We start from the raw sequence: 15532 nt of genomic DNA on the forward strand, positions 1-15532 counted from the left end.
CACACACACGTCTGTCTTGCCACTTGTTTGCCTCAGCCAATGAAGCAGTGCAAAATGAAGCAGTGAGTACATTCTGTCAAAAGAGGAATGGGGAAATCTCCACACACTGACTTAACATCCCTTAATGCTGAGGATGGTCGCCCAGCCCACCGAAGTGTTGATTTCCAGCCTGAGCTTTTGGTCCTGGCATAGTATCGTATATTTTGTGTATTTGTATATAACATAACATGTGGTGTCCTGGTGGCTCAACCGGATAAGCGTGTGGACCATACAGTATACACCGATGGGCCACAACCTTAAAACCACTGACAGGTAAAGCGATTAACATTGATCATCTGGTTCCAATGGCACCTGTCAAAGGGTGAGATATATATTCGGCAGCAAGTGAACAGTCAGTTCTTGAAGTTGATGTGTTGGAAGCAGGAAAAATAGGCAAGCGTAAGGATCTGAGCGACTTTGACAAGAGACTAATTGTGATAATTGTGATGGCTGGACAACTGGGTCAGAGCATCTCCAAAACGGCAAGTCTTTTGGGGTGTTCCTGGTATGCAGTGGTTACTACCTACCAAAAAAGATCCAAGGAGGGACAACCGGTGAACCGGCGACAGGGTCATGGGCGCCCAAGGCTCATTGATGTGTGTGTGTGGGGAGTGAAGTCTAGCCCATCTGGTCTGATCCCACAGAAGATTGTTGAAAAAGTTAATGCTGCTATGATAGAAGGTGTCAGAACACACAGTGCATAACAGCTTGCAGCGTATGGGACCGGTCAGAGTGGCCATGCTGACCCCTGTCCACCACCGAAAGCACCTACAATGGGCACGTGAGCATCAGAACTGGACCATGGAGCAATGGAAGAAGGTGGCCTGGTCTGATGAATCATGTTTTCTTCTACGTCATGTGTATGACCAGGGTTAGGGTCCGATCTGATCAAGCATCTGTGGGATGTGCTGGAACAACAAGCCCGATCCATGGAGGCCCCACCTCCCAAATTCCAGGACTTAAAGGATGTGCTGCTAACGTCTTGGTGCCAGATACCACAGGACACCTTCAGAGGTCTTGTGCAGTCGATGCCTTGATGGATCAGAGCTGTTTTTGCAGCAATAGGGGGAGCTACACAATATTCGTGGTTATTAGCGCTTGTTTAAATGTTGTGGCTGATGGTCTATGCAAAACGCCTGCAGTGTCCCGAGTTAGAATCCAGCCTGTGGTCATTTGCTGCGTGTCTCTCTCTCTCTACCCCCTAAGTTCCTGTGTTTCCCCACTGTTCAGTGCATTGCACTGCTGCCTCACAGCAAGAAGGTCCTGGGTTCGATTCCCGCCTGGGGCGCTGTTGGCACGGTGCTCCGGCGGGTTATCTCCCAAATAGGAGCCTTTCTGTGTGGAGTTTACATGTTCTCCCCGTGCTCACATGGGGTTTCCTCCACCTCACGTCAGTAAGGACCCCCACCAAAAACATGCACCCATCATTGTCTGACCAGCAATGGACAATTATCACCTGGTCCCCGGGCGCGTCCACGTATGCTGCCCACTGCTCCTGGCTGTGCCCCCGGAGGAAGGACAAGCCAGGATGGGTCAAAAGCAGAGAATCCATTTCACTGGCCACCATCAAAGCATGTGCATGTGTGTGTGTGTGCAAGCATGTGTTGTAGTGTGGTGTGTTGCGTGACTAATAAAGACTGTTTCTTCTTTCTTCTTCTTCTTCTTCTTCTTCTTTATCAGACGGATTTGTCCAAAGTGACTTACAATCAGTACATTTGTCACAGTATCTAACAAATTGTCACAGCTCAACATTCTCTAGAAACAAACAGTACTAGTAGAGTTGTTTTTCTTTGTAATTAAAGTACATTAGAGGGAAAGCAGCTCATGGGGTGGACAGGTCAGTGCACTGCACGTAGGGTCCAGGTGTACTCTGAAGAGATGGGTCTTTTGTCTCCGACAGAAGATGGGAAGCAATTCAGCAGTTCTGACCCATATATAGATAAACAGTAGATATATTTATATATCTGACTTTTTCTGTTTTGTATTTTTTGGCTATTTGTATATATTTGAAAATTTGAATTTAGGCTATTTTTAATGAAATTGTATCTCATTTTTATTCTCCATATGTTTGACTGTTAAGTTGTTGTTTTTTTAATGCTAATGGTATAGTACATGTACTGTAAATATCCCTGGTGGAATAAACATATTCTGAATATGGAAGCAGGACTCGCTGTATTAAGACGTGTTGTATGTCTTTCTTCTTTTGTGTATTGACCTGATAGAAGATGAAATTCTCAAAGAATAGTACATTTTGTTTTCTGTTTCCTAGGCAGCCCGTGCTACCCCGCCCAAACCTACGGCCGGGACAGACGCTATTGGAGGAAATACATCCAGTTTGACTTCAACCAGCTCATCCGATTAGCTACGCAGGAGATCATTCATTTCAAGTGATTGGTGCCGTTCACACACAGCTACACATTACATGTACGCACATGCACGCACACACACACACTTGTCTCAGAATAATAATACCATAATCTATTAAATAAAATGACTTTTTATATGTAGAGCTTTTTTTTCTGTCTTCTCAAACACATTTGAGCAATACTTACATTGAAGCAAGCGATATTAAAAATGAATATGAATAATTGAACAGGGGTATCTCATAAATCTGGGATTGATTCATTTTATCCCGAAAAATGGCCGACACCACAAAGAAGTTGTAGTGACTACAAAGAAAGTTTGTAGGGAAAAAACATAGGAGATGGACAAGTCAATAACTCTGCTCCGTTACAAGGAAGTTAAAATGGACAAAAACAAAGTGACCCCCCCTGAAGGATGCACTTGTTCAGGGTTGGTTTCTGTTGACCTAAACAGTTCATGTCCAGAGTCCATGTGTCTGCTCCTCTTCAGGACTTACACCCCACTCAGTCCCAACACTAATAACTAATGGTTACAAATGTGTTAGGCCCATAAACACAGCGATTTCCTATTTGATGTCAGACCTTGAGAAATCGCCTCCTTGACCATTACAACTTTACATGATACACCTTTCACTGTTACCCAGCGCTCCCGCTGATATGAAACCCCTTCTTGTGCTGGCTGAGAATCTTCTAGACCGTAATTACCAAACCTAGACAACGTAAGCTTTTGATATAATATTGGTTTTGTATAAAATAGTGGTAATGATAGTCCTTCACCTAAAACAAAATATTGACTGAACTGCTGACACGGCTGATGTCCATGATGCTGCGTGTGCGTAATGACCATTTACGCTTGAGATTTCTCCAGAGTGACGAGCGGTCTGCTCAACGACTCAATTGGGATTTATGGCTTCTTTCTGGTTTTTACTGTCCTTATCTTTTCCCCTCATCCCTCTCGCTCTCTTTGTCCCTTCAGGGCATTGCACCCAAAGTTCTCGAGCTTCACACACACTTTGTGAAGTAATAAACTTGGGCAGCAGCTGTTATTCAGTACAGGAGTGTGTTTTTTATCCCCATCTGAGATGACAGACAACACAACACTCTCAATGAAACACAAATTTAGAATGCATGAACATCACGTCTCAATTTACATATTTCATTGGAAAGTCTTTACAAAGATCTTTACAGGTTAGGTGCGTTTATAACGTCGGGAAGCATCCAAACCACGTTGCAGATATGGAAAGAACTTAGAAAAACTAGAGAATAGCTTGCATTAAGAAAACCTTTGTCCCTGTCAACAATAATTCGTTTCAAATGTGATGGTGTGTGTGTGTGTGTGTGTGTGTGACTTGTCATTGGACTCTGGTCTGAGTGAAAAGGTGAAGGCGCTGCAGATAAGAAGTCATTTCATGAACGACTTGACATGAGTTTCTTTGTCATGAAAGTTTGCAAAGGAACAAAAATATCTTAATAGATCTCATCTTTAATTATCTTTCAAAACAGAAAATAAGCACAGGAAATCAAAATTTCCCATGAGAAAGACATTGTTCTCTGCGCTCTACAGCTGAGATATTTAAGACTCAATGCTTGGGTTCTTCATTTAGTTCAACATTTTGTCCATCAGAAAACTTGCTTGGACTTTTAAATTGAATAATTTCTGTAATCTGGTTATTTTCATTAATATAAGTATTTTTGTGAATGAAACAAAATGTCTAAAAGTTTGGAATCGGGCAAAGGGAGGGGAAAACAAACAACGTTGACCATTGTTGCTCCAGGAATTCTATATGTCAATATAATAATCTTTATATTCTTTATTACCAAAGAGTGATTTAGGTAAGGTCATAGAGTGCACACTGCACAGTAGGTAAAGCTTCCACTGTCTGAATGGTTGTGCATTTGGATATTTTTCTGAAATGCATCAGTCCTTGTAGAAGGAACCTTTTTCTTTTTTGTCTTTTTTTGTATCTTGTGTTTTCATAAGGTCTCCCTGTAGACACAGGTATCTGTCTTTGGAAGTGGTCTATGGTATTGTGCCAGCAGAGCAGAATAACGTGTGTGTGTAGATGTTTTGGCAGCTTGTTCCTCTCCACTGTGGGAGCGCTTCAGGCGTCCTTCCAGTTCCAATGTGCTCGGGACGCTCTGCGAGCCTGCCTGCGTGTCCTGCTGTTCAGAAACCGATCTGGTCCTCATACAGCGACAGCACCAGGAGAATGGCCCAACCACTGAGCAGCCCTATGTTTTGCAACAGAAACATCAGCCAGGGCCTTGTGCTGTTAATATGGATCAGGGTAGGGAGCTTTAGAGGAAGACAGGGAGAGAGAGAGAGAGAGGGTTAAAAATTTTAAAAAAGTATTGGAGTTGGGCATAGACACTGGAATAGTCCAGTACAAACTCAAAGTACTGTCTAATTGTGAGATTAATTTGTTTTCCCTTTCATGGTTTGGACTTTGAAGTCTTTATTATAATTATTACCCAGTCAGTCACCCACCATATCAGCCAGTCCCACATAGAGGAAGAGGCCGGCTGCGACGGCACCGATCCATTGTTTTGTAACGAGGTCTGTGGCCACCGACAGAGCGATGTACAGGCCGATGAAAGACGTCATGGCACTGCCGACGTTCAGCAGCAAGGCCTTACGCACGGACATGCCGCAGTGGAGGAATATGGCAAAGTCACCTAATAGAGGGATGGCAAATGATTAGTTCATTGACTGAATAACTCACTGACTTTAAAACTGAAGAAAGGCGTCTTGACCAGTTATTCAATCAGACAACTGTTGTAGAGGTTTTTGACATGTACTTTGACTCCACGAGGGTGGAGATTTTATGGAATAGTTTATGGAAGGCCACAGCTTGTGATGCGTCTCTACCCAGTTCGTGTGGCAGTTCGTGGCAGAACACAGCGATCGATGTGGCCAAGCCCGACTTCCAGGACAGAGAGAAAGCCGCACCAATGGCCAAACCGTCAGCAAAGTTATGGATCCCATCGCCGATAGTTATCATGTAGGGCAGCAGGCGCTGCTCTAGAGGGAAGGAGGGCCAGAGAGATACAAAGCTGAAATCAATTGGAAATTCAAGCATTTTTTCAAATGTCAATGATCCACCTCGATGCTTTCTTATTATGTATGTGAGCGCTCTACTTTTTAAAGAACAGTTTCTCACAAATAAAAACAATAATCATTATTATTATTATTTTTATTATTACATCATTATGATGATGTCATGCATTTACAATTCACATCTTCTCTTACCTCTGGTGCGTTCCTTTGGTTGGGGGAACAATGCCTCGCTGCCGAAACCGTTAACCTGAAAAGTATTCAGCCCATGACACTGTATTACATGTATTATTGTTTCATGAAAGGCAAGTGAACCGATCATGAGCTGCTTCTATGTGGCACGGTCAGCTTTTTTTTTTTTTATTACTCTGAAATTCTGAGCTCAAATTTTGTGTGTGGTTGTGAGGCTATAAAAGGTTTCTTAAGAGCCTCATTCCCTTTATGAGTTGTAAAGTGAATTTTATCAGCGTCTCACCAGGTCGGCTTGTGATATCGACTGGTGTTTGTCCTTTTGTGTCTTCTGTTGATACAACTCGATAACTCTCCCATGGTCACAGTGATGAGGCTCTGGCCCTTCCTAGAGAGGGAGGCAATTCGGCAAGGATAGTGTGATGACGGCAGAGCGTTGGATAAACACAAAAGTGGACGAAGGACAAAGCGTCAAAGATCATGTCATGCGAGTAGCACACACATTACTTTGGTTTACGTAACTTAGTAAGAAGTCTTCGTGAAATCACATGTATTTGAATATATATTGTGTATTTCAATGTTTGATTCATGAATTCATTAATTGCTCCATGATGTGGTGGTGATGGATGTGCGTGTCTCCTTACCCCATGGTGGTGTGAGTGATTAGATTCATCTTTTGGTGTAGCTAGAGCGAAGATCGTTTCCATCAGGTAGAAAATGTAGATCCCGCCAACCAGCACCAATAGTTTATAGATGTAGTCTAGATTCTCCTCCTGGTGGTTGGTGTGTGAAGAGTGGTGGCTGCCGTGGTCATGATTGTGTAAACCCAGGACCTGGACACAGAGAGAGGGAGATACCTGTGTAAGGCTTCCAGAACACTAAAGGTTTAAAAACTTCCAGGTAGTGTCCTGTGCTGAAACCCCATTTCCACCGTGCCAGCTCTCCTGTCGTGATGCCAACGGTTGGTTCATAGCAAACAAATCTTTTAAGGGTGGGTCGGTTTGCAAGGCCGTGCATGAATCAAAGGAACAAATGGACAAAAGACTTTCACTGAGCGACTTGTCAAGAAGCAAATCTCCCAAACAAGAGCCAAACCTTTCATTGCTCCTCCCCCATGACCAGACGAAAACAAGTGTATGTGGAACATTTTGGGGAACTTCTGTGGTGTTAATGTTTGGCCACCTTTCAGAAGACGCTGTAAAACCCGAAGGTTTTGCAACAAATCGCCTTGCCGCTGTCTGATGCAAATAAGATATTCACAAAGTTGATGCAGACTTTAGTTTACCATCTACCCAAATCAATCGCAATTTGGTCAGAATCCAATTTTTGGGTCACCGCTACATACTAGGAATAGGGAATGGTTTAAATTTGTATGATTGAGGCTCAGTGCTCTTGCACTGTACTAGCTCTGTTCTAACTAGTTAAAAACACTTTGAAGCTAGCTAGTAGTAAAGGTAGGTAACTTAAACATTTTGAACATCTTACCATAGGCACCAGGTGCAGTAGGGCATCACCAGTGAGGGAGCCTACGGCCAGGCTGATGCAGAACTGGATGAGCATTTGGAACAAGGTGGCACAGGAAGTACAAAGTAGCACCGCGATGCCCAACATGGACATCAGCGTGATCACCGTGTTGGCGATGGTGGCATAGATGTATCCTAAAAGAGAGAAGAGGTTTAGACATCACAGGAAAAATCGTATTAGGAATTGTTTGATGTGACAGAAGGATCGAACATTCAGTTGTAACAAACTATCCGAAAAGAGACACACACACACACACACACTCTGACTGTCTGCTTACGCTCAGATTGGCTGAGCTCATCTGGTTTCAGACGTTCTCCAGACACAATGCAGGCCCCACTGAGGACCTGCTGGAGCAGTGCTGGGCTGAGCCGCGCCATGTCGCCCCGGTTCAGGGCGGGAGAACCCGAACTGTTGTCCGTCATACCGTAGATCAGAATCAGCTCCTCAGCTGAGAAACAGTGCTGAGAGCAAAGGAGGACACGTAAGTGATCTGATCACAGATCGATTTATTGGTGAGTAAACCACCGACTTATTTTGGGAAGATGCACAGTGGTTTAAAGCTTGGACTATAAAATACATCTTTAAAAACCCCAATTACTGGGTGGTAGAAAAACGCAGAAATAACAGATGAAAATCGTTGTTAACAATGGTCATATCGTGTGTATATTACTGAAAATGTTCCATGGATTTAAAGTTAACAGTATTATCATAAAAGTAATGCGTGTGTGCCCGCACATACTGGGAACATGGTGATGTTTTTGCCAGGTTCCTCTTCATGTTCATGAACCATCCTCTTCTCATCCTCCTCATCATGTCCAACATGTTCATCTGCCTGACCACTATGGGGCTCATCTCCATGTTCCATCTGGCTACGTCCCAGGTTCATACTGCTCATAAGAACCTCCAGGTCTATGGCCACAAACAAACGACTCAACTTTAGAAAAATGAAAACACTTACATTTGTTTTTTTTGTTTTTTTTTAATTGCTTTTAAAAGGTAGTGTTGCCCCCCGGTTTGAGCCTCACTCAAACCACCCAAAGCACGATTGAGAAAAATGCCAAGAACTGGACAAGGAGTGTTGGTGTGGAGGGGGAATGACTAAATTACAAAAAGTTTAAAATGAGCAGGGTTTCAGTCCTCGCGCTTTCTTTGTGGTAGGGACCCTTTGGTGATTTTCTACCTCATTTTCAGGTAATGGTTGTAAAACGGGTTCAGCTGAGGTCAAACGCGTGAACACTTCCAACTTGTTACAATCAAGCGAGAACTTCAAACCGTAATTTCTATCTGACTTAAATAAAGTATTATATCACAATTAAACTACAGAGTAACTACATCAGGGACCAAGGTCTCTCAGAGTCAATCAGGAAGGAGGCAGAGATTATTATTGTCAACATGGTTTAGGAAAAAGGAACGTTGGAAAACCACCTGATTAGAGGCCTGACCGCTGTTGGGAACACAGATCCCCATTTTTGGCAAAATGCAGTCTGGCTTCACGTGGTTATACATCAATTTTAGTGAAGTCAAAAAAAGGGCAGAAAAATTACCTCATCTCCCAAGTTCTCTACAAGGCAGTGAGGGCCGGGACTGCAAGTGTTTTGGTAATGTTGTGGCCGTTTACCTTGGATAGTAAAATTCTCTGCTCCCACACGCTGCATGATGTAGTTCAGAAAGTAGCTCTCTTCGGGCAGGGAGTGGCTGCTGAAGCAGCGCCCCTGCAGGGCGTGATAGAGAACACAGCCCAAAACTGCCCCCAGCTCGTGTCCGTGACCAGCGCCAGCTGATGGTGCATTCACCTCTGCCATGATGTCAGTGGCTGTTAAACAGCCATGCTTATCACCATGATTTAAGGGAAGGAGGCCGAATGAGGAACGGGACATAGTGGAAACAAGATAAGTGAAAGAAGAGATAATTAATATCACTCACTAAACCAAATACAAAAGAGGATTATTCAATAAGTCAACCACTGAATGACGGGACAATGGAATAACATTAAATAATACAATTCCTGCTTGACAGTTTCATACCAAATTCAAAACATCAGGGCTTGTCCTGCCAAAGTAAATTCTAGCGACTCAACATTTATTTGTGTTGAGATATATAAACCTTGAGATAAGCATTGAATACTTCACCTATTCTGCCTCTACTGTAATGTGGTGTTCTTCCTTCGTTGATGAATGTGCGTAATTCTTGACCTGACCTGCTACAGTGGATATCTGAAGATATGACATTATAGGCCCATAATAAATACGCATGTGAAATGGTTCTACTTGAACTAGCACCTAACTGCTGAGGAGGGAATCTGGATTTCAGGCAACACAACCTCAATAGTTGTTGACACCGACCTGATGGTTCAAAGGGCTGTAGTGCTCATCCAGCTCTTGAAGCAGGGTCTCTAATCCCTCTTGGTAAATGTTGTGCTCATGTCGGCGCCCGTTGTCACGGCCTTCAGGATGAGATCTTTCCTCCTTATGGTGGTGTCCACCACCTTCTATTCTGTGGAGGAAGTGTTCAGTCTCCTCCATCCATCTCCCTTCTCTGATGGCGGAACAGGCCAGAGCAGGAGAGCTGAGGTAGAAAATACTTCCAGCCGCAAAAGCAGCAAAGTCAGACACACCGTAGACGACGTTGCCCGTGGATCGGCCGTTAATGGCGGTTACTTTTTGTGTTTCCCGTCGGTCATGGACGGAGTGATTGACCATCAGCTGATGTATGCTACCTGTTAGATTACACTAAACACAAACGCACATAAAGAAAAATATGTCAGACAAGCGGCGAGTTAAAAGTAAGATGCATGCTAGACATTAAACAAAACGAGTAAAGCACGTGGTTACCGACAACTTCAATGTTTCGGTGTCAGTCTAAGGGCTAGTTACCACCAAAGCTCTTCAAATACAATTCTCAAATCCCAGGATTCAAAGAGAATTGTAAGGAAGTCTCTTTTGTTATTTAATCTTGTGATTTGAGAAGGACAGAAACTCTTGTGAGCAATGGAAATATCATCTTATCTTGATATTATTTTCAATCTCAAATTGAAATAAAATATACTTTCCCTTGAAAAGGTCTTTGAAATGCATGGCATGTATTTAAAACTTAATATATTCATACATTTGGAAAGATGATTGATAATATTTTGCAATGTATTGCAAAATATACCAATCGTTATTATTATTGTTAATATTATTATTTATTAACATTAAGTAATAGTGTACATATTTGGGAGTAATAGAAAAACATGAAGTAGGACCATATTTTATAATATTCTTAAGGAAAACGACAATGTAGTGGTATATATTGTAATAAAGGTACTGTATATTCTGTATGTTCTTATAGTCAAGTTTCCAGATTTTTATTCGTCACAGGAAACCATGAGCTTTTTGGCTGTGAAATCATCAGGGGCAAACTCCAGGTTGGAAGAATTAAAAAAGTGATAATAAAGAACAGAAATCACACACACACACACCAAGAAGCAAAAAAAGATATACACATAAAAGGCAAAATATGTAAACAAAAACATTTCTGTTCAATTTCAGTTCTACATGTTTGAATAGTGAGTGGTTGGTTGGCGGTTGGACCTCGACCTCTCGCGCTGTGCCCACAGCAGAGCCTCCTAAAGCCCAATAAAAACGTACCTTTCCACACGGCACCTGGCCGCACTGCACACGGTTCTCCAGCGTATTAAATAGCGAGCGGACGGACTCCCAGCTCAGATGCTCCAGACCGGGTGACACCAGGTTCACCACGTCTCGGTAGCAGGCCTCCGAGGCCGGGGAGCAGCACGCACAGCCCAGGCAGCACAGACAGGCCAGCTGCAGGGTGGAACGCAGGAGCAGTGGCGACCAGGACCAGGCCATTGTGATAATTTATGATAAAAGAAAAAAAAACAACTTTTTATTTATTTTTATTTTTTTAAATAACTGCCTTTAAAATCTTAATTCCAAGAGGAATGGAGACTGAGGCTGATAATGAATAAATTACAAAATAATAATGGAAAATGTTTCTCCAACATCCAGGCACGGGGACATGGAGTGTCTGGGCTCCAGCAGCGCGAGGCTCTTATAAGTTCAAATGGGCTCGAGTGCACCTGATCAGCTGCAGCCTGATTGGTTGAGGGTCCATGGAGCAGATAGTTCAGAGACACCGTCCGTGCTGTCACACCCAGGGGCACCACAGAGTGACTACCGCACCTTGTGATCACACTTGTAAATAAGCAAAAACATTAGTGTATTTTGCAAAAATACAAAATATTGGAGAACTACAACAATGATATGAGATCCGGACAATTATGTCTCAATTTGAATATTTTATGACTCTCGAAGAACTCAGGAAAGCTCTCTTCTCTATGCCCAACAATAAATCACCTGGATCAGGTGGCTACCAGTGGAATTCTATAAACACTTCTGGCCACTTACTGTATATCTCCATTATTCATCAGAATGGTTACGGAGATGAAGTCAACCTCCGCCATACCTCCGCAAATGAATACTGCTCTCATTTTGGTTTTGCTCAAAGCCAATAAGGATTCTGCCCTCACCTTCAGTTAGAGACCCGTAAGCCTAATTAACTGTGATTTAAAGAATATTAGTTCAACACTAACCAACAGAATTGAAAAAGTAATTCAATTTATAATTCACCCAGACCAAACATGCTGTGTCAAGGGCAAACTCTCATCCAGCAACATGTGCCATTAATTGAGTGTGATGAGCATATCTCAAAGGAACAACTTAAATACTGTTATTGCTTCTTTAGATGGCGAAAAAGCATTTGACAGAGTGTGGCAGTTTCCCTACCACACGCCACCCAAGTGGCGTTTTCAGGGACCTTCAGCACAGACACACAGACGACGGGGGGTTGTTAACACCAGTTTATTGTAGAGATGAGGCGAGGTGGAATTAGCCAGGAGCAGATGGAACATGTCATGACAGGGCTCCCCTCCTGACTGAGTGTGTGGACAGGGTTTTTAAACCTGATGCTCTTCAGCCCAACCAACAAACATCAGGTGTGGCTGCTCAAGGCATCCCATCCACCACATACCCTCAACACCCAACTGAAGCCAGGAATATTCCTGGTCGAAGCCTTCTCTCTAACGGGTCTGACGACCAAGTGCCCCGCGCTGGGCACACTCGGCTACTTGGATGGGTGTTCAGGACTCACGGCTGGATGGGGCGTCTGGCTGGTTGTGGTGGGGCGGGCCTCGCCCTTGCGCGGGGCGTGGGGACCCTGCTCTTTGCAGGCGAGTCACCGAGCAGGGCGGGTGGTTCGGGCGGGGTGTCGGTCTGTCGCCGCCGGACCTGGCTCTGGGCCTGCGTCGGCGGCCTGGGTTCTGCGTCTTGTGCCTGCTCATGGGGGTGGGTTGTATGTGTGCGCCTCAGGGGTGCAGGGTCTCCTCACGTGCTCCGGGACTGAGTTGTGCTTCTCGGGGCCGGGCATTTGTGTTGCTCCGCGGGCTTCCAGCTTCTCTTGGGGTTGGGGGTCTTCTGGGGGCTTTCCTGCGGCCGCGGTGTGTCTGTGTGGGGTGTCTTCTACATTTATTTGTCTCGTCCGTGGTGACTCTCCCCCTCTTGGAGTAGTGATTAGTTGTTTATAGACCAAAACATGGTAAGATCCTTCTCCAAAGAGGGGCGTTGGTGGTGGTTCTGTGTAACCAAAAACTGTGCTCTTGTCATCCTACAGGTCGTCCACAGGACAGAGTTACTGCAGCAGTTCTTGATGATTAAGTAATGAATAGAGTGGCATTGCACTGAGAAGTTGAACTCCACTTGCAGACCAACTCTGTCCTACATGCAAAAAAAACTCATTTATCAACTCATTTATTTGGCCAAGTACTTTTCTTTATGGAGAAGGAACTCGGAACAGTATAGATTAGGGAAAAAAAGAAAGAATTTAAACAGACAATAGAATAGAAAAATAATGCTTGACAGTCAAAATATCCAAAAAACAACAACAGGAACTCAGAAAGCAGCAGCAGGGGGTAAGGATGCAAGTATGGCATGGGTTCAATTGTTAGATATGAGTTTGGTTGGATATTCAGAATAACAATATTAATATTGTGTACGTGGTATGTTCAATGTAGGATGATATTAACAAAGCACGCATTCGGCTACTTTCTCAAAATCACGGAGATAGCTTCATAATTACTATTGGGTGTTAATGGGGGAGATGTGATACGCACATATCTCCATTTAATAGTGATGCTCTTCCACCAGGTGGCGCTATGTGTCCTGTGTGTGATCACATGAGAGAATTTCATTCACTATCCACAGGTTTTCAGGAATTACATATAACTTAAATATATTGATTCTCGAAACCTAAAAAGGAATCATTTAGGGATATATTCCTTTTGACCCTTTTGCTTAGTTACTACTTACTACAATCTTGTGTCAAGATGAAAATATTTATATTAATGTATGGAGACATGAAGATGTAGATTTCCCTATTTTTTTTTCAATAAAATCTTATGAATGAATTTACTATTGGTACAATTAAAAAAAAAATGAACAAACAGAAATTATCTTCTGAACTGAGGAAAATTCGTTTTTGCTCAATACAGCAGTATTTTAGCCAATGCTAAAATATGGCTGTTTGAAAAGGGAAAATAATGGAAAACAATAGAATATTATAAAATGAGCTGAGAAGTTTCAAGGAAAAATGCAAGGGCAAAAAAACCCCACAAAACATAAAACAAGACGCGCGGTTCGAGTCTGGCAGCAGCACCGCTAGCTCGCCGGCTAATTGGAGTTACACCGCTGGGGACGAGCGCGCACTCTCAGTGTCCGTGCACGAGGTCAGGAGGGCTTTGATGCGGGTGAACACCAGGAAAGCTACGGGCCCAGACGGCATATCTGGGCGAGTACTGAAGACCTGTGCTAACCAGCTAGCTCCGGTGTTCACCACAATATTCAACATCTCCCTGGCTGAATCAGTGGTCCCGTCCTGCTTCAAGAGGTCCACCGTCGTTCCTGTCCCGAAGATCGCCTCTCCAACCTGCCTGAATGACTACCGTCCGGTGGCCCTCACCTCGGTGGTCATGAAGTGTTTCGAGAGGCTGATTAAGGATTACATCTGCGCCTCCCTCCCCCGCACCTTGGACCCGTTGCAGTTCGCGTACCGGCAGAACAGATCCACGGATGACGCGGTCTCCCAGGTACTGCACACCACGCTCACGCACCTGGATGGCCAGAAGGGGGCCTATGTGAGAAGCTGTTCATTGATTATAGTTCAGCTTTCAACACCATAGTCCCCACCAGACTGGCTGTCAAGCTGATGGAGCTAGGATTGAATGCTCCGCTGTGCACCTGGATCCTGGACTTCCTCACAGGCCGCCCCCAGGTGGTCAAGGTGGGGAAGTACATGTCAAGCTCCCTCACCCTGAACACAGGATCCCCCCAGGGCTGCGTCCTCAGCCCCCTACTGTACTCCCTGTACACACATGACTGTGTGGCCAGGTCCAGCTCCAACACCATCATCAAGTTTGCTGACGACACCGTGGTCGTGGGCCTGATCACCGACTGCGATGAGAAGGCCTACCGCGAGGAGGTGGCTGACCTGTCACTCTGGTGCCAGGACAACAGCCTACACCTGAACGTCAGCAAAACCAAGGAGCTGATTGTGGACTTTAGGCGTGGATCACAATCGAGGACGCACGCGCCCTTGTGGATTAATGGGACTTCTGTCGATAGGGTGAGCAGCTTCAGATATCTGGGAGTCCACATCACAGAGGACTTAACATGGACTGTTCACACAGACACTCTGGTGAGAAAGGCGAGGCAGCGTCTCTACCACCTCAGGCAGCTGAGGAAATTCCGGGTCTCGGTGAGGATCCTCAAGTCCTTCTACTCTGGAGCAGTGGAGAGCATCCTGACAGGCAACATCACTGCCTGGTTTGGGAACTGTGCTGCCCAGGACAGGCGGGCCCTGCAGAGGGTGGTGCGTTCAGCTGAACCTACCACTGGAACTACCCTCCCCCCCTTGCAGGAGTTATACACCAGGAGGTGTAGTAGCAGAGCCCGTAGGATCATGAAGGATCCTCATCACCCCAACAACGGACTGTTTCAGCTGCTGCGGTCAGGCAAGCGCCTCCGCAGTCACGCAGCGAGAACAGAGAGACTGAGACGGAGTTTCTTCCCTCAAGCCATCAGAACTGTCAACGCTGACCTCACCAGGGGTCCTAGCTGAGCCATACACTAGGCTCCACTACCTACTGTACTGTATGTAGCATACTGTACCGCATACTGTGTCACTGTTCAGGGTTGTTCGTGATGCCGTATTGCTGCGCCGTACTGTTGTATACTGTGCTGTATTATCCCAAACACTACCTCACACTATTCACATTCACATGCCACTTTAATTCACATGCCACTTTAAA

General features: G+C 44.5%; 2 protein-coding genes across 2 annotated transcripts in view; one reads left to right on the top strand and one right to left on the bottom strand.

The window, feature by feature from the left end:
- LOC307240086 (ATP-dependent DNA helicase Q4-like) overlaps positions 1-2430 on the top strand; it is a gene marked incomplete at both ends in the record, with an annotated part of 13240 nt that extends 10810 nt beyond the window's left edge. The window contains one exon of the mRNA XM_080013703.1: positions 2309-2430. Coding sequence (XP_079869829.1) covers positions 2309-2430 — 122 coding nt within the window. The remainder of the gene's footprint in view (positions 1-2308) is intronic.
- Positions 2431-4569: 2139 nt separating this feature from the next.
- On the bottom strand, positions 4570-11021 carry LOC307240159 (zinc transporter ZIP4-like; the record flags this gene model as incomplete). The annotated part of the gene is made up of 12 exons (XM_080013830.1): positions 4570-4698; positions 4891-5078; positions 5272-5424; positions 5653-5707; positions 5933-6034; positions 6291-6479; positions 7132-7304; positions 7448-7631; positions 7910-8079; positions 8789-8882; positions 9513-9899; positions 10800-11021. 12 exons carry the CDS (start codon positions 11019-11021, stop codon positions 4570-4572), a joined length of 2046 nt encoding a protein of 681 aa, XP_079869956.1.
- Positions 11022-15532: the final 4511 nt, after the last annotated feature.

The sequence above is a fragment of the Zeus faber genome, assembly GCF_960531495.2.
Source record: "Zeus faber genome assembly, chromosome: 1".
NCBI lineage: Eukaryota > Metazoa > Chordata > Actinopteri > Zeiformes > Zeidae > Zeus > Zeus faber.